The 25,096-nt window shown below is 46.8% G+C and overlaps 1 protein-coding gene across 1 annotated transcript in view; it reads left to right on the top strand.

The window, feature by feature from the left end:
• The window catches only part of LOC119448578 (Down syndrome cell adhesion molecule-like), a 150,143-nt gene that overhangs the window by 106,168 nt on the left and 18,879 nt on the right, over positions 1-25,096 (top strand). The window contains exons 4-10 of the mRNA XM_037711811.2: positions 2,344-2,481; positions 6,013-6,130; positions 7,742-7,920; positions 13,328-13,594; positions 14,512-14,931; positions 15,502-15,663; positions 18,313-18,582. Coding sequence (XP_037567739.1) covers positions 2,344-2,481; positions 6,013-6,130; positions 7,742-7,920; positions 13,328-13,594; positions 14,512-14,931; positions 15,502-15,663; positions 18,313-18,582 — 1,554 coding nt within the window. The remainder of the gene's footprint in view (positions 1-2,343; positions 2,482-6,012; positions 6,131-7,741; positions 7,921-13,327; positions 13,595-14,511; positions 14,932-15,501; positions 15,664-18,312; positions 18,583-25,096) is intronic.

Raw genomic sequence — 25,096 nt, 5'->3', positions numbered from 1 at the left:
TCCTACTCCTACGATTTTGGAGTAGAAGTAGATTCGCTGAACTGTCGAAACTGATCAACAAGAAGAAAGTAAGGGATATCCGAAATTATAACGTGGAAAAGATTAAGGAAGCAGTAAAATATGGACGCAGAATGAAATCAGTGAGAAGAAAACTAGGCATAGGACAAGGCAAAATGTATGCACTGAAAGATAAGCAGGGTAATATCATCAGCAATTTCGATCGCATAGTAAAAGCAGCGGCAGAATTCTATATTGACCTGTACAGTGCCCAGATCAACCAAGCTACTTGCACTCGAAGTAGCGATGACGTCGCTATAACTAGCGATGACGTCAGAAGGGCCTTGAAGACATGACCAGGGGAAGAGCTGCTGGAGAAGATGGAATAACAGTCGATTTAATCAAGGATGGGGGAGATATCATACTTGAAAAGCTTGCGGCCCTTTATACGCAATGCCTCACGACTTCAAGTGTACCAGAAAGCTGGAAGAACGCAACATTACACTCATCCATAAGAAGGGAGACGCTAAAGAATTGAAGAATTATAGACCCATTAGCTTGCTTTCAGCATTGTATAAAATAATCGCCAAGGTAATTTCAAATAGAATCAGGGCAACACTTGACTTCAGCCAACCAAGAGAACAGGCTGGTTTCAGGATGGGATATTCTACGATGGAACATATCCATGTCATCAACCAGGTAATAGAGAAATCTTCGGAGCACAATCAATCTCTCTATATGGCTTTCATAGATTACAAAAAAATCATTTGATTCAGTAGAGATACCAGCAGTCATATAGGCATTACGCAACCAAGGAGTACAGGATGCATACGTAAATATATTGGCAATTACCTACAAGTATTGCACAGCAACCTTGGTTCTCCACAAGAAAAGTAGAAAGTTACCTATCAAGAAAGGGGTCAGGCAAGGAGACACCATCTCTCCAATGCTATTCACTGCATGCTTAGAAGAAGTATTCAAGTTCTTAGACTGAGAAAGCTTAGGAGTGAGAATCAACGGCGAATATGTCAGCAACCTTCGGTTTGCAGATGACATTGTGCTATTCAGCAACAATGGGGATGAATTACAGCAAATTATTGAGGACCTTAACCAAGAAAGTGTAAGAATGGGGTGGAAAATTTGTATGCAGAAGACAAAGATAATGTTCAATAGCCTGGCAAGGGAGCAAGAATTCAGGATGGCCAGTCAGCCTCCATAGAGTCTGTAAGGGAGCACGTTTATTTAGGTCAGTTACTCACAGAGGACCCTGATCATGAGAAAGAAAATGATAGAAGAATAAAATTGGGCTGGAGTGCATACGGCAGGCATTACCAAATCCTGACTGGGAGATTACCACTGTCCTTGAAAAGAAAAGTGTGCGATCATTACATTATACCGGTGCTAATATATGGGCCAGAAATTTGGAGGTTAACAAAGAAGCTCGAGAACAAGTTAAGGACCGCACAAAGAGCGATGTAGCGAAAAATGTTAGGCCTAACGTTAAGAGACAGGAAGAGAGCGGTGTGGATCAGAGAACAAATGGAGACAGCCGATATTCTAGTTTATATTAAGCGGAAAAAGTGGGAAGGCCATGTAATGCGTAGGATGGATAACCGGTGGACCATTAGGGTTACAGAATAGATATCAAGAGAAGGGAAGCGCAGTCGAGGACGGCAGAAAACTAAGGGGAGTGGTGAAGTTAGGAAATTCGCAGGCGCAAGTTGGAATCGGCTAGCGCAAGAGAACGGTAATTGGAGATCGCAGGGAGAGGCCTTCGTCCTGCAGTGGACATAAATACAGGCTGATGATGATGATAATGAGACGTTGATCAAGAAGCTACCTCAAAAAAGTAATACCCTTTTAACACGCCGCCACATAAAAGCTTTCGTAGGTCACCATACATAATTCTCTATACAGTGAAAGAGAAGCAAAGCCTCCGAGCTACCTGATCATCTCTGTTCACTTTTGTCTGTCTGTCTGCATGTATGTATGTATGTATGTATGTATGTATGTATGTATGTATGTATGTATGTATGTATGTATGTATGTATGTATGTATGTATGTATGTATGTATGTATGTATGTATGTATGTATGTATGTATGTATGTATGTATGTATGTATGTATGTATGTATGTATGTATGTATGTATGTATGTATGTATGTATGTATGTATGCATGCATGTATGTATGTATTTATGTATGAGTTTTTCTGCTTTCTTTTTCTAACCGCACAGAACAATTTGGAATTCGTTCATGTAGTACTGCACAACACACCTAGACAGCCTTTTTCAACCAGAATCGCTCTCTCTCTCTCTCTCTCTCTCTCTCTCTACATCCGTCGCAGACCGGTACGTGATGACGTCATCAGGCGATCTGTACGTGCGGAGTCTGACGCAAGCTGCCCGCTTCCGGTGCCACACGGAGGACGTGCTTACACGCCGAAACAGGACCAGCACCACCTATGCGCACTACCACGCTACGGGTACGTAGATGCCCCACTTCTACAGCTACAGCACTATAGAGGGGCGCCTAGTGGAAATTGCTGGGGCATGTTGCGAATGTGAGAAAACAGTCTAAGGACAGGACTAACGTTTGTTTTACGTTGATTTCGCGCGTTGAATCATCTGACACCTTAGTGAAGCTAATTCACGCTAACCTTACTGTTGTCGCAGGCGCCTGACAGAAATTGAATGTCAGCTAGGTGCCTCGCTACAATTCAAAGAGACGATTACTCGCAATCGGGATAGCCCGCTTTGACCAAAGACCTTTAACTGAGGAAACAATTTTAGAATGCCGACATCACAAGCCATCGCAATGGAGGACGAAGAGCGCACTGCTGCAGTTCTTAAGAACACCAGACTTGGACAAGCGGCTGTAGCCTGCACAGATGTGTATAGTGCTGCAAGTGCTACTGTACCATGCGGTGATATGGGGGGACAGTGACCAACTGTGATTGTGTATTTGTGCTCCCTTTCTTTCTCACTCTCTCTACCTGTCACTTTACCTCCCCCTCCCCTCTCACCAGCGTATTGTAGCAAACCGGATTTCCCCTCTGGTTAACATCCCTACCTTTCCCCTTTCTTCTCTCTCTCTCTTGAATGCCAGCAGACAATGCTACAAACGGGGATAGTTGCTCCACGAATACGACTGAGGGACGCGGGTACACGTAAACTGTGAACCGCGTTTCATCCGTGTGTTCTTTACGTTCACTATGCATGGGTCCGAGTCCCTCAATGCCGCAAACAGCACACGTTTCCATGACGAATGTACGCGGGTTCGCACCGCACAATGTCTGCAGGACCAGGAGGGGTGTTTCTCGGTGCAGGTGGACCTACCAGGCTCGCAAGTAATGCCGGCAACTGCTCCGCCATAGTGCCACTTGATATATCTGTTAACCACAGAGAATTATATGTACATTAAAATTCCAATCAGTTGAGTGAGAACGAACCGCTCCTATTCCAAACGCACTTCACAAAACTAACGCTCAAAGATGGAACTTGGTAGGGCACACATTCAGACTCAGCTCCCTGACTTCGAGCTCAGCTCCCTGAGCTCGAAGTCTGAAAAACTGCACCTTGTACTACTGAACGTCAATTAAACGCCAATTCGAATGACTCGCGCTTCAGCCAATGTTTTGCCTTTAGTCGAGTGAAGAACAGCTAACTTTGTAGCGTGCCGCGGCACGCCTACGGTCTCGGTCTGCATGCTTGCGCGTACATAACACCTCCGCGAGAAGCAACCGGTTCCTCAGAATGTGTGAAATGAGGCAGGCTAACTACAAATTTTAGGGGCCAATATCACACAGCGATTATTTTAATCAGTAACTAGTCCCGAATGCAAGTTGCATGTGAATGCACGTTGTACATATTTCATTTTTCATCATATCCATCTCGAGTAGGATGTCAGGCATGCATCCAAGCAAGCAACTCCACGATTCATTAAAGAGCATCTCTACCTTTCTCTCGCTGGTGCATGTAAATACATGTTCCTTTTGAAAAGCATTTGCCGCTGCATTTTTGAGCAATTAGCTGCGCCTTTGTGAAACCTATTCCTGCACATTGCCCAAGCCGCGCCACGCATTACAGCTGCCCAGCACTAGCATAGTTTGCCCACCTTGAATGACGATTCTTTAATTAAAATATTTCAAAGCCCAGAGACAGTAAACACGGGTCCCTTTGATGCCATCTAACGAAGCTAACGAGTGAGTTAGCAATTTTCTGCAAACATCTCTTACAGCCTATTGGCCTAGGATCACTTTGGAAGAGACTTGTTCCGGCGTGAATAATTCGCTCATTGAACTTGATCACACAGCCTGACTTGTATATTTACTTCTTTTTTTTCTGGAGTAACATTGTCGGTGCGTCAACTGGTTAGCCGTAGTTATCCTTCTTCGACCTTTATTTACTTCTTTTTCCCTCCAATTTTCGGTCTGAGTTAACACTTCGACGATCGCTTCGCGACTAACCAGTCGTCTGCAGTTTAACGAGAACGGTGTTTCCGATTGCCCTGGTTTTGTGCAATAGTTGCACGCTTTTCTCGTTTTTTTTTTCTCTTTCTATTTCAATAACAACAATCACTAATTAAACGTAATCGTTCGAGCGCGTTAATGAACCCTAAAGTAAGAGTAAATCTCCCTTCTGAAAGCAATCCTAGAACTGGCGCGTTACATGGCGTGACAGCACTGCCTTTTAGGGATTCTATTTTTTTACCTTCATCTTCTTTTACTTAAACGTTCATGACTCCCCGAAATTTTTGCATAAAAAAATTTTTACCATCTTGCCGGCTATTATTCTTGCTGTTCGCGTGATTTGAGGCGTGTATAATCTATCGCAATCTCTTAATTAGAGTCTCACATTTTTGTTTTCTTTTGTCGGACTTGAATAAGATTTTACACGCTTGGGCAAAATCTGTCAGCACGTTGTTCGTTTTTCCTTGCTTCTTTTTTTTTTTGCTGCACTCTGTTACGCTAGTCGAGGGAAAATGGCGCGCAATAATTAGCTAACTAATTTATCAAAATTCATTACAATACGCAAGTGTTTATTTTTGCTTCTTGTTCAGCCCATGATTGATATACTTTTTGTTCCTCCTGACAGCGTCGAAATGAACTTCGCGTTTAAGGGGAAAATGTAGAGCTTTAAAAAAATGTAATAATAATAAGGAAGCACTAGAATTGACGGGATCGATTTTTTTACAAGTACAAAATACAAAAGTAAGAAAGAAATTATTAGCGGCATGTCAAGAGCAGCCTACAGCACCAGCCTCAGTCCGAATTACGGTGACCGCATACGTGAATAAGTCCTCCCAGGTTGTTTTTGTATATGGTTCGCTATCTTATTCCATCAAATTGTTTGTGTGATGTGCACTATTCATCTAACGAATCTGTAAAATGTATTCGAATTTCGTGCGTTCTTGTTTTCTCTTTCGTGACATCGACTTGCCTGCGATATCTCCTACATATTGTTTCGCTGAAGTATGGCTTTGTCGTAGCATAAAGTAGTCACAGAAACGCTTGCAACTACGCTCAACCTTTACCGAAAGCCATTTTTATTTCCTCCATTCGATTAGCTTGCAATTAGGGTGTCTCGAGAAACCGAAGCTTGTCGCTCCACTTAGGGGTCAAATGCGATTGTAATCAGTGGCAACGATTCATTATAGTGTAAAGAGCAAAATGAGACGCCGAGACTCGTTATTGCATTATTCCTCCAACGCACCTGGCTGTGATCTTATCGCGCAACCTTTAATAGTTGAAAGACTCGATCACTCCCGCATTATTTTTATGGGTGTGCATTGCCGGTTTCTATCTATCTATCTATCTATCTATCTATCTATCTATCTATCTATCTATCTATCTATCTATCTATCTATCTATCTATCTATCTGTGCGTTTACTTTTATTTTTCATCTTCCTGCCTCTCCTTACTCCTTCCCCAGTGCAGATCACCTAACTGAATGCTTATCTTCCTGTTTCTTTTATTTTATTTATCTCCCCTTCTTTCTTTCACCTTACTTGCAGAAACAACCGGAAGCCAGACGCCGTCTATCACATTCCACTCGGGTCACGTGACGGTGGAACAAGGTCGCCCGGCTGACCTGGTCTGTTTGGCCCAAGGCTGGCCCCCACCGAAGTTCAAGTGAGCCTCGCCAACGCCTATTAGACGATGATTCCCAGTTTTTCCTACTTAGCGAGCAGAAAACTGCGTCTTGATAAACAAACTATGCATTCTGTAGCTTCTAGTTTTCTCTTTCGCATCTTGCTTATTAGATATAGTGGTGCTTAGGGTGAAGTTCCGTGCACTGCCTCATCTTGCAGGGAACAAGGGAGAAAATGAGGCAGAAGTTATAGCAATTGCACATTCAATAGACGTGTAGCGTATGCAGCAGGTGGTGTATGCACACTTCTTCATCCGAGGCATCTGTTGTTTCGGGCATTCAAAAGCAGACCTACACTTTCTCAAGTTCACTCCTTCCTCATTGACATGCTGTGAGGCAAAGGGCGCCAATATAATATATATATATATATATATATATATATATATATATATATATATATATAAGAACGAGAAGAAATGGAACGGAGGATAGGATAGGAATAAACTTTATTTGTCCAACGGTTATGGCTGTTGGTGCCCGGGGCTATAGGCTGCCAGGGGCCCGATTATTGCTTGTCTTTGTTTGTTGTCTTATGATATATATATATATATATATGTATATATATATACATATACATATACATATCTCTATACTGTCGTTGAAAAGAAAAGCGTACAATCATTGCATCCTACCGGTACTAACATATGGAGCAGAAACTTTTGAATTTAACAAAGAAGCTCGAGAACAAGTTAAGGACCGCACAAAGAGCGATGGAGCGAAAAATGTTAGGCCTAACGTTAAGAGACAGGAAGAGAGTGGTGTGGATCAGACAGCAAACGGGGATAGCCGATATTCTAGTTCATATTAAGAGGAAAAAAATGGAGCTGGGCAGGTAATGTAATGCATTGGGTGGATAACCGGTGGACTATTAGAATTACAGAATGGATACCAAGAGAAGGGAAGCGCGGTTGAGGACGGCAGAGAACTAGGTGGGGTGATGAAGTTAGGGAATTTGCAGGCGCAAGTTGGAATCAGCTAACGCAAGACAGGGGTAATGGAGATCAGAGGGAGAGGCCTTCGTCCTACAGTGGACATAAATATAGTCTCATGATGATGATCATGATGATGATATAGAAGGGCAGAAACTTAGTAATGGAGATGATGATGACAAAGAAGCTTGCGAACAAGCCAAGGATTGCCCAGTGAGTGATGCAACTAAGTATAGCCGTTAGCCGTAACGTTAAGATACAAAAAGAAAGCGGTGGTCATTAGAAATAACACGGGGGCACCCGATATTTCAGCTGACATTGAAAGGAAGAAACGGAGTTGAGCAATTGTTGCGATGCTGAGAACATAAAACCGGTGTTACTAAAGTAACAAAATGAGTGCGAACAAAAAAAAAACGCATTAGATTACGACAGAACTTTACATTGTGCATGGAAACTAGCAAATTTTCAGGCACAAAATGGAGTCAGCGGACGCCAGACAGGGGCAGTAGGAGATCACTGGGAGAGGCCTTCGTCCTCCAGTGGACAAAAATATAGGCTGATGGTGATGAACCGTGCCACTGTACATTGCGCGGTACGATCTCGACTTCCCCCGTGCTCTTTCCAACCCAACTAAGTCACCAGCGTTTAACCTTCTCTTCACAGGTGGTACCGCAAGCAAGGACAGAGACTCGCGCCGGTCTCGCCCTCGCCTGCGCCGACGGTGCTCGACGGAGTCCTGCACTGGAGCGGAGGCGTGCAGAGCGAAGACGAAGGGCCGTACGTGTGCGTGGCCTCCAACACCTTGGGAGAAGCCAGGGCAACACTACAGCTTTCAGTCATCGGTGAGCGCGTGTTTCTTTCGTGCACTGCATCGTCGTTCTAAATATCGTATTTACGAGTCTAGAACAGTTTTCTGGGCGGTACAAATAATAGACGCAAAAAAGGTTGCTCCCAAGTATTCCCCTGAGCCACCGTGGCGAGTCCTCACGTATCCCATCCTACGAACAAGAAATCAGGCTCGTGTGTGCTGCTTTCGCTTTATCTTCATTTTTCTCCCTCATACGCCGTTCGGCAAATCCCTCGAATTCGACATGAGAGTAACGGCAAAACGGACTCGAGTGCCGAGCGGTGAGCGGTGAGCATACGTTTCGTGCTCACGTGTTTTGTCCAAGCCTATACCCGCCTTTTGTCTTAACAGTTGGTAGTGGTGATGGCGAATCGGGCAGGGTTCTAAGTTCAGAATGCGAGTTACAAATCACCGCACGGGCAACGTTTGCCTACTATACACCCAGCTGCGCGCAAGCGGCGCAAGTAATTTTGGACGAGAAAAGGAGTAGTAGGGCAGCACAGTGATGACAATTAAGCGAACCAGCACAGCGCGCTGGTTACACGCGCCTCCCTCCCTCCCTCTCTCTCTCTCTCTCTCTCTCTCTCTCTCTCTCTCTCTCAACCCCCACTCTCCTACCCACTTGCTATTATACGTCGGCCGCGATAGCACGGCCGAAATATACTTCGCGTACCGCAGTAGCCGAGGCATTCCGTCGTTCCGCGGTCGAAGGGAGCGACCACGTTTTGTGTGCAAGCGGCACGCGTGCCGAACCATATCGATCCTCGCAACGAGGAAACTGCGGGCGGCACGAAAATCGCTTCCGCGGCATAGATTTTTAGGCCTCTCTCATTGCTGGGCCCAAAACGCGTGATGCTCAGGAGCCGGCGCGCCCCTTGAGAATGGTTCGCCGAGGTAGACGATGGGAAAGCAAAGCTCGCACAGCCGTATAGACAGGCGGGTCCAGAAAAGACGAAAGCCCCCGTTGTCGGCGGTGTATAGAAAAAGTTCCGGTAACGGTAAAAGATCGCGCACAGTCGTTGTAGTCATCATCGTCGTCGTCGATTTTCATAATGATGATGCAATAAGGCGTACCCAATTGGAGTGCGAAAATAAAGCGTCACTCAAAGTTGTCCACGAAAAGAAGACGGTATAGGTTTTAGAACAATCTATTTCAAAGGTTCAAGACAGCTGATGGAATTTCTTTCCTATCTTTTTTTTTTCCTTGACACAGCTTGCATTTTCTTGCAATTAACTGTGAGGAAGCCCGAGGAATTTCATGAGATGGAGCACTCTTGGGAAAATTCAGAACCTTATGTGCAGTTCCCTTGCCTTCGTTCACTGAATAACGCCCACCATGTAATATCCGGATTTTTCTCTGGACTGCCATCACCTTGCGGCCTTATTTGCCTCAAATGACAAATCTGATCTATCTCTTGCGGCTTTGCTAATCTCTGCTGTTTATCATGAGTGCCATAAGCGAGCAGTTCATTTCATGAATCACGTCTGGCTACTCTTTTTTTGCTGGTCCTTGCACCTGGACTGTAACTCACCAGCTCAGCGCAGTGCAACGAGAGTTACACAACGCGTCATGCAGAGAAGAACGAGGAGAATTGCTCACCTACTTATGTTACTAATCCTTCCATGCGCGACATCGATCGAATGATATAAACGCGGGTGGATTAGCGGGGCACAATGAGCAAAAATCTTTCTCTGAGACACAAAGTCATTCCTCTCACCAAGCCTCTATCCTTTGCAGTACTGAACATGATTCGTGAGTTGGCGTGTACTGGTAGAGAAATTCTACGTGGATTGTATTGCAGTCTCTGCGGTCCATGTCATCATCACCATCATCATCAGCCTATTTTTATGTCCACTGCAGGACGAAGGCTCGCCAGTCGCAAGCCAGTCCCTGCGATCTCCGATTACCCCTGTCTTGCGCTAGCTGATTCCAACTTGCGCCTGAAAATTTCCCAACTTCATCACCCCACCTAGTTTTCTGCCGTCCTTGACTGCGCTTCGCTTCTCTTGGTACCCATTCTGTGACACTAATGGTCCACCGTTTATCCACCCTACGCATTACATGGCCTGCCTAGCTTCACTTTTTTTTAATGTATCGATGAGAATATCGGCTATACCAGTTTTCTCTCTGATCCACACCGCCCTCTTCCTGTTTCTTAACGTTAGGCCTAACATTTTTCGTTCCATCGCTCTTTGTGGGGTCCTTAACTTGTTCCGAGCTTCTTTGTTAATCTCCAAGTTTCTGCTCCATGTGTTACCACCGGTAGAATGCAATGATTGCACACTTTTATTTTCAGTGACAGTGGTAAGCTCCCAGTCAGGATCTGTTAATGCCTGCTGTATGGCCTCCAACTCATTTTTATTCTTCTGTAAATTTTCTTCTCATGCTCGGGGTGCCCTGTGAGTCACTGACCTAAGTAAATGCACTCCTTTACATACTCATGTAGGAGGTGCATGTAGGAGGCCTAAAAACAAATGATTGTGTCATACTAAAGCACTGGGCCGGGCGTTAAAGGAATTTCTACCTTTCAAGCAGTACCACATACTCTAGATGTCGTCGCTCTCAGCTAAGACCACCTGCGTGCATCAATGAGTTCTTTTGTTCGCAACAGCAGAGCTCTCATGAAGAATCAAATAAAAGAGGCAAAATAAAGAGAGCAACCACGGGAAAGTTAAAGAAGCTTTAAGCGTTGCCTCGCTTTCATTCAGGTCTCTCGCAAGCTCCCACCTGGTTATCTCGCCATGTTCGCTTGCCTAGATCCTCGGCAGTTCATTGTCCTCTTTTCACTCTCTGCACGTTTGATCCGTAAAATAAACAAGGCGCGGGCCTCCTGCGGCTGTAGCGAAGGCAAGCTATTGTGCTCGCCGCACAATGTTTGGGAGCCGGTTGGTGCCAGTGCCAATTATCGGCTCCCCGTTGCCAGCGAAAAAGGTCAAGTTGTTATCCGTTTTCTCTTGGCTCCAGGTCTCTGCTGACGCATTTCCCCGTGCGCAGGCCTTGCCTATAGCACAGCAAAGAAGGGAAACTAAGCCAGGATTTCTTTCTGCGAGACAGGTATCATATTGGTCCCAGCGCTGCGTTAGACTACTCGTTCACGGGGACCGGATAATTGAGTGCTGCGACTTCCTGTGGTGGTATTACTGCTAGTACACCGAAAACGCGCAGTGCTTCCTGCTTACTTGTCTTTAGATGTTAAAAGTATAATGTAAAGCATATTCCGGAAATTACAGAGAGAAATTAAGTACATTTATTCGTTCTTATGTATCACCATTAGTTTTTCCATTGACGGCATGCGCCGCGCTCCGACAGCGACCATTACAGAATGATTACAAATCATAATGACAATCATTGTCTCATCAATTTGCTCTGAGATCTGTCATTTCATAACTATAAGACACGTTTCTGACTTTTCTTTCTCCAAAAATAAAAGGAGGTGGGGGAAATAGAAATTGTTAAAAAGACATCATGAGAGCTAACATCAAAGCACGAATAATCAATATCTCCTCACCTAACCACGCCTTAAAGACACTAAGCACTTCAGTATAGTTAGGCATAGCCCCGTTACAAGTGAAACAATTACCTATGGTTACGCGAGGCTGCGGCGTGTCACTCGTTCTTGTAGAGGAGTTTAATGGATAAGCGAATGCTGGTAAAGAGTCAATTCGCTGTTTGAAGATTATTTGAAACTGGTTTTACAGCTTTCAAACGAGTGCCGGTATAATTCAACGATTCTATTACGATGTTGTTCCATTTCACGTTTCGCCAGCGGTCCGAGCGGCTCTCCGCCCACGTTATCACCGGAATGGGCATGCCGTGCCCGGTGGATGATAAGAAAGGAGTGAAATTAAAAGAAAGGAATCCTTGCATTACCCTCTAAAAGAAAGTTTGGGTGCAAGATGAACTCGAAAGAGTGCAAACAATAACCATTATCTATTTTGCATGTATTTCCTTTCTGTAACCCTGCGCGTCCGATACCTCCAAGTCAGGAACGGCAAGCGCGTTATTAGCATGACACAAAATTCTTGACAGGAAAGAAGCAAGCGCGAAGTTTTCAAAAAAGCAAACGCAAGCAAGACTGAAGAGCAATATTCTTTGGGGACACGCCCCGAAGGGTGTAAACTTATAGAAAAATCCAGAAAAAAAATTAAATTATGGGGTTTTACGTGCCAAAACCAGTTCTGATTATGAGGCACGCCGTAGTGGGGACTCCGGAAATTTAGACCACCTGGGGTTCTTTAACGTGCACCTAAATCTAAGTACACGGGTGTTTTCGCATTTCGCCCCCATCTAAACGCGGCCGCCGTGGCCGGGATTCGATCGTGCATGATCAAAACATACATCAAAAATCCAGAATTTTACGTGCTAAAACAAAGATATGATTTTGAGAAACGCCGCAGTAGGGGACTCGGGGTTAAATTTGAACACCTGGGTTTCTTTAACATGCATCTAAATCTAAGTACACGAGCGTTTTCGCATTTGGCCTCCATCGAAGTGCGGCCGCCGCGACCGGGATCGAACCTGCCATAGCCACTAAGCTACCGCCGCAGGTCCGCTAACCTTTTATTGCGATGGCAATTATACGGACACTCCAAGCGGATTTCTGCGGTCGCCGTCGCCATCGCCGTGAGGTTCCGTATAAAGTCCAAGGGTGATAAAATCGTCGCCGCGCGCCGTATGCTGTATATGCGAGGGACGCACATACAGCGCGCAGAGGACGCGCGCTTTCACGGAGAGCGAATGCACGGCGGAGAGCAAACGCGACGTCTTCGTAGCGCGAAAAGCCGTGGGGGGGATGGAAGCAATGGAGGGGGCGCCGTTGTGCTCCGGAACCAACTGCGCATTTAGCGACCCGGTGCAAGGGCAACTGGAGATTCAATCTCGCGTGCCAAAGGATGAAAGTGGGAAGGTAGCGTGGGAGGGAGGGGTGCGGCTTCTACTCTGCCAACAACTGCGCACTTGTATTTGCGCTGCTGCGAGCGGTCGCGCGCACCGTATCTTGAAAGCGATCTGCACACAGCTTCTACCTTTGCATGCGCTGTGTTTTCGCCGCTGAGTTTCCGTTGAAGCGATAGACGGCACGAACCATCGCTCGCTGCTGCAGCCTCGCTTGCTCATGCCAGCGTTTTGACAGCGGTTGTCTGCGGTCATCGAGTGCGATCTATGCATGTTTGCTTGCGCGCGCTGACACCACACTTGTTATTTCAGTTATAAGCGAATGTGTCCAAGTTGACACCGCCGATAAAACTGCTATCCTTACTACGTATAGCTCTCTACTAATTTTCCATCGCAATTTATGCTTCGCCTTTCGGGCGAAACTGCGACTTTTTTTAAAGAGTGTAGACCGACCTAGATTTCTGCGGTATGCAACGTAGGCTGTCGCGCATCTGCGTTACATCCACAGGGGACTTGTCGGCGAGCATCCGTCCGCGGCTGGTTCGTGCCGAGGCCGGCGACTCGGTGTCGTTCCAGTGCAACGCGAGCAGCGCCGAAGCGTCGCTCGAGTGGCGTCTGAACGGGTCGCCGCTTCCACTGGGATTCCAGCGGCTCGAGCGTGGGTTCGTGCGGATCGAAGCAGTGGCCCGGCACCAGGGCGGCATGCTGCAGTGCTTCGCTGCTTCCAGAGACGGACGCAGGGCAGCGCAGGCCACGGCGGAGCTCGTAGTTGGAGGTAAGTATGACCCTGGATTCTTTACTGCGAAGACATTCTGTCGCCAAGTTGTAACCCCCCCCCCCCTCCCTACAACCCCTCTCACTTTCGAACTATAGACTTCACCTATCAGTAGTAGATAGTTCCTGAAAAGTTATAGCCAGGTGCCATACTTGCGGAAATGATGGATGTGCGTATACGTGTTGGCTAATAAGCAAGACAAGGGTGTTCGCTAGGTCATTATGTATAAAACGACATTTAATGTGCACAAAAAAGAGAGAGAGAGAGAGAGAGTTGTGACTCGCACTTCGAGTCGTCAGTGTCAGATCATTGGCTTTTGAACCATACCTGTGTAGCAAGCATGGCAATCGCGTGCTTAGGCCGCATCTGACGAGAGCAAAACGTACACAGCGCTAAAAGCTATAGGCGCTTAGGCGGATCAATTTACACGGTGGGAAGGATGTGGGTATCTTTTTTGTTCGTCGTACCATGTTGTAGCAAATATAGAATAAACTTGTGTTATTATGTATTGTATTGAATGTAATCAAGTCCAATGTTCACCCACGTCTCTGCTTGGGCGAAATATACTAACAATACAGGCAAATGTTATCATGGTAATCTCATGATATGTCAGTACTTTTGTTCGTATGATGATAATTATTATTATTATAAAATTCCAATATGGTGCGAGGAAATTGCTTTCCTCGTTTAAACCGATCCGCACAATGCTTACCGACGAGTGCTCTTTTGAGCCACACGATGCGCTGGTAAGAAGGAAGGAAGGAAAGAGTGGAAAAGGAAAGGCAGGGAGGTTAACCACTTCAGCACAACCGGTTTGCTACCCTACACATGGCAGCGGGAAGGGGTTAGAAACCATGTAGGGTTACGTAGGGTCGGCTATAGGCGCGCCTTGACTCGCATTCGTTACACCTTTGCAGAGCGGGCCCCTAGAATGGAACGAACCTTCGGAACCTCGGGTGGCCTGAACCCCAAGTCTCCCGCGAGCCTAGGGTGCCGGGCGTCCGGTGACCCGGCGCCCTCGATCACTTGGACACTGGACGGTGCGTGGCCCGTGTCTGGAGGTGGCCCACGGTTGCGTCTCTGGTCGACCAGCGACTCGGCCACGGGCGATGCTGTGAGCTTCCTCAACTGGACGTCGGTGGAGACGTCCGACTCGGGACACTACCAGTGTGTGGCGAGCAATGCCGCGGGCAGAGCGGTGCACGACTTCCGGCTGGACGTGCGAGGCCCGATTTTCACGCGGCCAGCGTACAACGCCACGGCTCTCGACGGACACCGCCTGGTTCTGCAGTGTCCATTCGGCGGATACCCGTACGACAAGGTCACCTGGTTCAAAGGTGCGTGTACGGAGATATGTTAACGCAGCTTAATAAAGAACAACGACAACAGTGCGAAAGAGTGACCTGATTTGACTAATCGGTGATTAGTGTTCCAGATCAACACGTGGTTCATTATAGACGACGCAGTTGGGGTTTCCGGATTATTCTGACAGTGTAGATCGGCCGCGCAAATCCAAATTTGCGAAGCATTTCTGATGACATTGAAATGGGAGGAGCACAGCACGGCCGGCGCTAAATTTCCTTGCGAAGGTACTATGCCAGAAGCGTGGGAGGAAATTCAGAGGCGATTTGGCGGTAAATGCGAGAGAAATGCGTTAGCATGGCACGTGTGATGATGTATTCGTTGCTTGTCGTGCGCTGTTTGAACGGCAGTATTATCTATCCCTAATCGTGCGAATTTCAGCTTTCCTGCAGTTTAAAACTCACCGGTGTCATGACCACGTCACCTTAATAGTTCACGTAATTAGGGGCCATATTACTAAACATTGTGTGGTGCTATACTTCTTGCTACCCGATCCACAAGAAGCGAGAGAGGCCACATCGCCTTGTTCACAACACACTTTGCAGACGGGAGTGAACTGCCGGTGAACCAGAGGCAGACCGTGTTCCCCAACGGCACGCTGCTGCTGGAGACTCTGACGAAGGCCAAGGATCCCGGAGAGTACACCTGCTCTGTAGAGAGTCCCGCAGGTCCTGCTGTGCAACAGGGCGTCCGAGTCATCGTCAGAAGTAAGACCTCAACTGCTGCCTTCCACGCTAGCTTACAGTAGCAAATTATAGGGAATAAGTAAAAGGCACTAAGGAAAAAGTTGCAGAAATTATGAGAATTGTCTACTAATGCGTAAGCACTGTTAAGCTCTGCTGTGACTTCGCTTTTGCTTACTTTTGCTTACTTTCTCTTCCTAGCTTTTGCTAGCTTATGCACGTCTACACATGGCCTTCCCGGTGGCAAAGAATACTTAGGCTTTAGTAAACAATTGTCAGATTTTCTCGCCGCATCCGGCCTCTTCAAAGCGATAGTGCCAATTGAGCCGGAATGCCGGGCACGAGCGCGCCTCGACGAAGCAGAGCGGTCGAAAGGAAACACCAGCTGCCACAGTAGCACGTGAGGAGTTGCGTGAGTGGAGAGAGCATCGCCGCGACATCACCCCTGCTGTCGGTCTCGCAAGGCTGTGCTATGCACGCGTTCCTTGTCCGCGCTAAGCTCTCGCCTTCGTTCTGACTGCGCCTCGGTAAGGCCCGATGAAAAATTGGAGGCCGCTTAAGCTTCGCTTTTAAGAGTAGAACGCGATAGCGTTATCGGGACCTTTTAATCTTTTTATAGTTTTAAACGGAGGTGCATTGCTGGGAAGACGTTTTTCCAGAGGCAATATAAGCCGTCTGATATTAAAATGTGAAGGCCCTAGGACCATTTTTTATTATTTTATTAATTTTTGCTACTGCCCCTGATGCGCGCGCGTGTCCAAAACTGCATTTTGCCAAGTTGACCCGCCCTAGGCTCCCTAACCCAGCCAGGATGCCAGCACCATCTGGATAAGATTTTTGCAAGTAGGCTACCCGAGTGTGCCGGTGTTTTAACGCGATAGCGTTGAGGGCCCCGTGTCGCAGAAAATCCGACGTCGGCAACCGGCGTGTGATCGCGGGTGGTGGAGAAAATCATCCAACCTACATCCACCGTGCAGGCACTCCACGTGGTGCAAGGTTTTGGTGAACAAAAATTTAATTTCTCACAGTGAAATTCGTCATAAAAATGGTAAAGTACGAATTTACCATCCGGCGTCTGATTCGCCGTCGATTGTAATTTTAATTTACGAGAAAGCCTAATTCTGCTACGAGGAAACTCAAACACAAACCCTTTTTACAGCATTTCTACCAGACCTGCGCGCGTCGGGGCAATAGCAAACAATTAATAAAATAATGAAAGACGTGCTAGGGCCTTAACATTTTAATATAAGACCACTTATATTGCCCCTGGAATAACGTCTTTCCAGCAATGCATTTGCGGTTAAAAGTGAAGCCGATTTTAAGGGGATCGGTGTAAGCTTGGTCTTTGTAAGCTGGCTTTCCCACGTTCAGTGTTGCAGTGTATGAAGCCTACTTGCCGTATGCGAACGATGCGATGCGAACGGGTCCCGATAACGCTATCAGCGTTCTACTCTTAAATGAGAAGCTGAAGCGTCCTCCAGTTTTTATGATAGAAATGTTGGCAAAATAGGGTGGCGTTTAAGTTTCCTCGTAACAGAATTATGTTTTCTCGTATATTGAAATAACAGTCCGACGCCACCATGCCTGTAGGTTGTGCTTAAGTTGTACTTTTCCATTTTCCTGACGGATTTCTTGCAAAAAATTCAATTTTTGTTAACTAACACCTTGCACCACAACGAAGGGCTTACGTGGTCGGGGTGATTCGAAATGATTTTCCCCTGCAGTAACACTTTGTGGATGCGGTGGTTGTGGATTATTTTTTCCGCCACGGACGCCGTCACCGACACCGGATTTTCTGCGACACGTAAACTTTAACGCGCCAAGCGTCTCAACGCAAGTGGAGATTGGGTCACACCAAAATGTCGAGTTAGCCCACCCCCAAATTCCAAGTTGGCCCAATCCAAAATTCAAGTTTGTCACCCCGAGATTTCAAGTTGGCGACCACCACATTTATGTTGGTACACCCCTAAATTTCAGTTGGCCCACCCCCAATTTAAGTTGCTACTGCCAAATTTCAAGTTGCCCCATCCCTAAATTTCATATGGCCAACCTTCAAATTCCTAGTTGACCCAGCCCCAAATTTCTAGTTGGCCCACCCCAAAAGTTCAGCTGTCCCACCTCAGTTTAAGCTTCTCCTGCATTTTCTAGGGAGCTCTATGTATTCTCTATCGGTATTCTCTCAAGATTTTTTTTTTGGTCGAATTGCTCCTTATCACTTAAAAAACTACCACATCGGCATTTACACTATTATAATGATGAAATGTCTTAATTCCGCAAATTCGCAGATACAAGGCATTACACTTATCACGTGACGGGGCTGGGATACTCGCCAAAGAATGCTTACCCATTAAAAATAATACATGTGATCTTGTGCGATGCATTTGCCGTGACTGGAACACCAACAATGGAACGAGTGTAATGGCCAGCCAGCGGGTCACGCTTCGTTCGGGCTAATTCTGTATTTGTGCACTGCATGATTTCTTCCTGAACCGAATGGCACTTCCGAAGCAACGTTTTTGAACGGGACATGTTCTCTTCGGCCCTTCTGTGTACACTGATTGCATTTTGAAACAGCGTACTATGGTGTCGACCATTCGTTCCTATCAGAAGTGTGCATTACGACCACATTGCTCCGCGCTCATTTATCCGCGACCGTTCGGCGTTCCTCCACAGCCGGCCCGCAGATCACGCCGTTCCGGTGGCTGGACGAACTGCAGGAAGGAATGCGCGCGGGTCTGAGCTGCTTCGTGCACGCCGGCGAGCCGCCCATCGTCATCGAGTGGCTCAAGGACGGCGCGCCTTTCACCAAAGCAGTGCGCCAAGACGGATTCATGTCCACGATATCGATGGATGCCCTGACACCGCAGGACAACGGCAACTACACCTGCCGCGCCTCCAACGCCTGGGCCACAGCCAGCCACAGCACCGTGCTCAGGGTCAAAGGTCTGTCACCTGCGTTTTGTTGACCAACCAGAGGAGTGCTGTGCGAATGCTGCCCTTAGCTGTCAGAGTTTGGTCGGAATATAAGAGTGCGCGGCGGCGCAAACTGAATGCATGTATGAGTGCTTGGCGTTTCAAACATGTTTCGTTTTTCGTTCATTCTCGGAGGTCGATTAGTACAACCCGGGTGCGAACGGTTCACTCGGGGCCAGCTTGGCTTAGCAACGTCGATGATTGTCATGCTCGTGCCGCTTCGCAGTGGCCCCCAGCTGGAGGTCAGAGCCCAAGGATGTCGTGGCAGTTACCGGTCACTCGGTGGTCGTTGACTGTCCAGGCTGAAGGGGAGCCACCGCCGCACATACGCTGGAAGACAGCGTCAGGTAAGCAGCAGAACTGAAATAACTCACTCACTTCTTGGTCCCCTCTTCAAAAGGCACAAACGCTTGTCCTGCGTTGCGTATTTGCAAGCATGTACACACATCGCATGCTTAATGTTAAACATCATGACCACCGCGGTCATCTTCCAAATGGTCAATGTCGATGCGTGGCAAAATCTCGGCAGAGGAGTGGGATCTTTCGAGCGATAGTCAACGCTGAATTTAAGGAAATGACGCAAACTGACTGAACCACATAAGATGTGGTTCCAACCGGCAACCTGTCGCTATTAGCAGACGCTCTCTTAAGAGGATGCGTCAAAGTGAGCGCATTCTAATTTACGCTGCACCGGGTGCCGCAGTTTGGCCACACTCGTGCGTCCATCTCTCGGATAGTTACATTTCGTGCCTCACAAACCAAACGTGGCTAGAAGAAACACATTCACCACAGGCGCAAAAAAAGATACTTTAGAAAAAAAATGTGGTTGATCCCTCTTATATAGGAATCGGTATAGAACACGAAAGTGAAACGTGTCTTCACAGAAGTAGTGTAATGTTTATTGCACATTGATATATAATGTCTATTGGTGTTTTGTGGCTAAAGCGCCCTTAGGCGTTGATGCACCCACGCTGACGCCTGGTGGCACGTCTCCTCCATCACGACTACCAACGTCGATGACCATGAGCAACCGTCGTGCATATGGAAGCTGCACTACGCTGCACACGCTAGCACAACGCGAAAGACGAAGCACGTAACTGACACACTAATACAACGCGCAAGACAAAGCACGTAACTGAATCGTCACCGAGTCAAATCAGCGCGTACAGCGCGTCGTAATTGCAGCCTCCGCGATCAACTTCAGAAACATTTTCAGAGCTAATTGCGGAGGCCACGCTCCGCTGTGCTGAGTACGGTGAACGCCACCTAGCGTTGGTAGTGCTTCTTGATGCCAGCGTCCCTTCGAATGCTGGCATCGAGGCGTCGTAGTGCTGAGACCACCGAAGCGTTCACTGTCGGTGCGCGTTAGTGTCATAATGCAGTACTTCTCTTTTCTGCTCGTAGGCGGCGGCACCGCCCCGAGCAAGAGCGCGGGTACACGGAGGAGTGTTAGATATATAAGGCGCGTCTGTGTAGCTCTCTGCAAATGCGTTTGTGGCGCAATGGGTTAAACGCTCGGCGATCTATCGTCGCGGACCGAGAGGTCGTGGGTTCGACCTCCAAATTTTGCATGTTTGTGGAACTTTTTCTTCTGGTTTCTTTCTTTGTATTATGTTCTATGACGTATTTCCGTGACGGAAATACGTCAGTGAAGTCTTGGTGGACCCCGGCATAAAACACTTTCGTGTTAAAAGAGAAAAGTGTGAAGAGGGAACTGACAATCACCTTTCATTTCCGTGCAAAAGCACTGCTCAAGCAGTAGCTCTCTTCGGTGCTTGACAAACAACTCCTTCGATGCTTCCTTTACACGCTGGACCAACGTGTCTTGTCTTGTTGCCGATGTTTCCATTTCTTAAATACATCGCTAAACATAGCAACGACGACGACGAATTGCAGCTTGGGCGCCTTTATTCTCGGCTGTCTCAAGCACAGTGCCCACATGCCGGTAACATCCACCACCAGGCGTGGTGTGGCTCAAAAAGAAGCAAGCATGCTCCTCCGAGATTTCCGATGTAGAGCCACAAGCCTCTCAGCATGTTTCGGGGGTGATGCCTCAATGTCATATGCCAATTTCTTATGGGCTTTACTAGTCGCGCGCAATTTTCATTCTTCTCGAATATCCACATTATAGAATGCTCGACTCCCACGCAGCAGAACAAGATTTCATTTTCAAGCGGGTGTGAGGATCCTTTTTTTTTTTTCATCAGGCTACGTGAAGTATCATGCACATTGCCATTTTTCAGTGGGCTAAAAAGAAAACGGGTAATGGCGCTTTTAAACAGCCCTCCCCTCTAAAGCGCCTAATAATGGCCAAATGCCCGTTGGTCGGGCCGTATACTGGGGTTTTGTTACAGTGATCCTAGAATTCTTTCATTTTATGGCTCACTTGATCTCTGCTCTTTACATCAATCTCGTGACCAGGTTGCCATTGCTTTGTTATATTATACAGAGCCCAGATAATGCAAGAAATCTATTTCAACTCTCTCTTTTCTCGCGCTTCTTCAGTGGTTTCGTCAGCGCTTTCTCATGCTTCGTCAGTTCTTTGGCAAGGCTATAGGTCTGCCTACAGCTAACAACAGCCCTCTCTCCCGCCTTCCTCAGTTCGTCGGGTTTCATTAAGGCACTTACACAAATGACGAAATGGGTCTCACAAACATTACATACTATTAGAAAAGGTGCTGCCTTACAAAGATAAGTGTTTCAAGGTTTTTTTTTGACACCGCGTACTTCATATGCAACAGTTTTAAGCGTATAAGTCATCTGGTTAATAAGCATGGTTAGTTCGCAATAAAGCCCGCGCACAAGTGGGCCGGAATTTTGATCGAGGTGAATGGTTAAAGCTCGCTTTGAAAAACCGTACTTGGCGTGCTCGTCCGTATCTGCGACCAACTTCGCAAGACTCATGCGCATGTTACGCTGCGAAAATCTGAATCAGAGCCAAGTTTATTAATTTCATAGCAAAAGACAACGCACAGTTAATAATACAGGAGGAGGTCCGAGAGTACTAGACTGTAGGGGGGCCTCCTGTTCAAGGTTACAAACAAGTGTAGGGGCTAAACTAAAACAGCATTATAACAGTAGCAAAACTTAGTTGAATTAGAGCAGGAAATCAAACGCAGTTTGTTTTCGATAGGTAATACAATAGTTAATGTGATTATGAATAAAGGTATAGCATAGTGTAATTAAGGTAGGAGTGTTAAAATTATGGCGTGCTCCGATTAAGATTGTAATGCCACAAGCTTGTTTTCTTCGTAAGTGCGCAACGTGGTTAGCGTATTTTAGGTTGACACCAAAAAAAAAAAACGGAAGGAGCGCTCATTAACGGGAAAAATGAGCATGTCATAAAGTTTGATCGTAGGGTAATGTAAAGGGACCTTGTGATTTGAATGGAAAATCATGAACTTGGTCTTTGAAGGATTAATACTGAGAGAATTACATCGGCACCAGCTTAAAATGTTATTTAGATCGGTGTTTAGTTTTAGAGTCAAAGAGTGCACGGGTTACTCAGAAGCAAGTCTATAAGTATCATCTGCATAAAGAAAAGGTTCAGAGTTATTAACAATCTTAAGATCGTTTATATAAATCAAAAATAAAAGTGGGCCAATTATTGATCTATTAGGGAAATCATTATAAAGTAGAAAACGAAACATGCGACAAAAATCCTATCATTAGAACCAAGATGAGACATGTCAAGAATGTCAAGTCCTGTGTCCGTGCACTCGTGGCTTATCGTTTGCACAACGAAGCGCTTGCAAACCGTTGCAAACAAAAAAAAATGCGCAACTGAGCGAGCTAATGACATTCGAGACTGTTTTTCGTGCTGTTATGCCAGTGTGACCTTGGTAGAAGTGTTTCAAGGTCTTTCAAACATCGACTACCTCATATGTAACAGTTTTAAGCGTATGAATGATGGGTCCTCAGTGGTTAATAAGCTTGGTTAGTTGGTGATAAAGCAGGCCCACAGGTGGACCGGGATTGCGACCGAAGTGAATGGTTAAACTTCGCTTTGAAAAACCCGTGCGTGCACGGGGGGCTCGTCCGTATCTCCGACCAGCCGTCACAAGACTCATGCGCATGTTCCGCTGCGAGAGAAATCATTATAAAGTAGAAAAGGAAGCATCCAACGAAAATCCTATCATTAGAACCAAGATGAGACATGTCAAGTCCTGTGTCCGTGCGCTCGTGGTTTATCGTTTGCACAACGGTGCGCTTGGAAACCATTGCAAACGCAAACACAAATTGCGCAACTGGGAGAGCTAATGACATTCTAGACTGTTTGTCATGGCTTAGCAGTACCAGTGTGACCTTTGTAGAAGCGCGCAAATCAGGCCACACTAACTGGTACGCGGTTAGCAATGCTTGGTATAAATATATGTGGCTTCTTTTTCCTTGGAGCTGGTACAGACGAGAAGGTTCCGAAAACTAGGAAGAGAATACACGGTTGCGTTGTACCGCGCTCATGTAACAGCCACTACGTCTCGCCTGGAAATGAGAACTTCAAAATATATTTTCATATTCGAAGTTTGAAGTTGCAGCTTCGTTGGCGTTTCCTTTGTCACAGAAAGAGGGGCAAGAGCTAACGGCCATAAAAAGCTTGCAGCCACAGTGGCCACAGTGCCCTTTCTGGGCATCGTCGGTAATGACCTTGCCGATGATGCCACCCGGTCAGACTACAAAGAAACCCTGACAGTCTGCACCCTTGTCAAGTACAGACACTGCGAGGGGTCTTCGCTCAGTTGCTGAAACCAAGGCTCAAACTTCGTGGAACACCCCCAATTTCTCGATCTGTCGATTCCACCGCCTTGAACCTACATTGAAGCTGCAGATTCTATCGCACTTCACTCGCCGTGATGCAACCTTACTGTGCTGCCTCTGGTTAGGGGTGACTTCTACGAAAGCCTACTCATTCCTTATTGGAATGTCCGACACACCTATCTGCGACTCACGCAACTGCGAAGAGACGATCGAGCACATGTTGTGTTTTTGTAATCTTTATGACATCGAACACAACGTTCTTCGGAGTGCGTTGAACCGATTAGACAGCAGACCATTTTCAGAGACAAGGATTCCTGGACCATGGCCCCATGCGTCGCAGGCTTGCAAAGCGACGCGAGCATTGCTACGATTCATGAAATTGACTGGCCTCAGTGACCGACTGTAGGCGTGAAGTGATGGATAATCGCACGTGTCCACACTGAGAGTACCTTCTTCGCTCCCTCTCCTTTCTTTATTTTCATCCATTAACCCCCTTACCCCCGTGGAGGGTAGCAAACTGGACGTGCGTCTGGTTGACATCCTTACCTTTCCTTCCTTCTTTTCCTCCTCCCTCCTTCAATAACAAAAAAAAACAAATTTATCCGAAGCTGTGCAAAATCGAACCCACGTAATATATTCAGACAAGCGCCACGCGCCAACTTCGCGGTGGCGGCGCTAGAAGGTGATAGCGTGTCCAGAAGCAAACGCGAGAGAAAAGGCCGGCTGCATTACGCACCTCAGTTATGACGCCTCTCGGCAGTGGTAATACGGTTTGTCGCTACCTTGCTTCAATGCAAATCACAGTAGCATCGACAGTCATCCTGAGATCGTTTCTGCCGGAATTTTTTTACGTAAATATTAGCTCATACCTAAAATAGGGGATTACTTTCTTCCCTCTCTCTCCTTTCTTTCTTTTCATCCATTTAAACCACTTCTTCCGTGTAGGGTAGCAAACCGGACGTGCGTCTGGTTGACCTCCCTGCCTTTCCTTTCTTCTTTTTCCTACTTCTCCTCCTAGCGAAGAATGGCGCGGTTGCGAGAAATGAACAAATACGAAGTGAATTATCGCTGTCTGAACGCTGCCGCGCGCGCACGCGCATACACACATGATCTGCGTTCTCCTGGCTAGTATGCTATAGCCGTAAACAGCGCGCAAAGTGGCCGTCATGCGAATCATCGTAACATTATCAAAATAAGGTCACATTGCGCATCGACTGCTGGCTTAACTCTTAGACCGGACTTACCTTCTATTTGCTAAGAAGTTCTTCAGAAGTCAAAATGACTTAACGAAACGCTCTCTTCTACGAAACGGAAACCACGTCACGCGAAGGCGCAAGAGCGGTGTGAAGCAGTCAGAACGTATGTGCTATAGTATTGTTCGGTTTTCCTTTCCAAGTCGAACAGACACACACACACAAATGGCTGAGGAACTCCAACAAGAGCAGCATCTGCCTTGAAGCGCAATCAAAAGCGCCTCGGGAGTCACCATAGATTGTTCCCCCAACGTATAGGGAAAATCGAAGCAGCAGCACGGCGGCCGGGTGCCAGCCAGTGATACCGCTGAATCGACGATGCCACGTTTTCTCGAATCACCGAGTCCCCCGCGCCCCCGTCGTCGCAAACAAATGGGCCACCTGCTCCCGCTTATTATTATTCAAACGGCAGCGACGAGCCAGCGCAGGTCGTTTCGTAAGACGCGCCGCCTCGGAAGTTTTCGTATCGCGTTACT

This window comes from Dermacentor silvarum, chromosome 4 (genome assembly GCF_013339745.2).
Source record: "Dermacentor silvarum isolate Dsil-2018 chromosome 4, BIME_Dsil_1.4, whole genome shotgun sequence".
Classification (NCBI taxonomy): domain Eukaryota; kingdom Metazoa; phylum Arthropoda; class Arachnida; order Ixodida; family Ixodidae; genus Dermacentor; species Dermacentor silvarum.
Note: the sequence above shows the minus strand (reverse complement) of the source record. Positions and strands in the feature narration are given on the sequence as shown.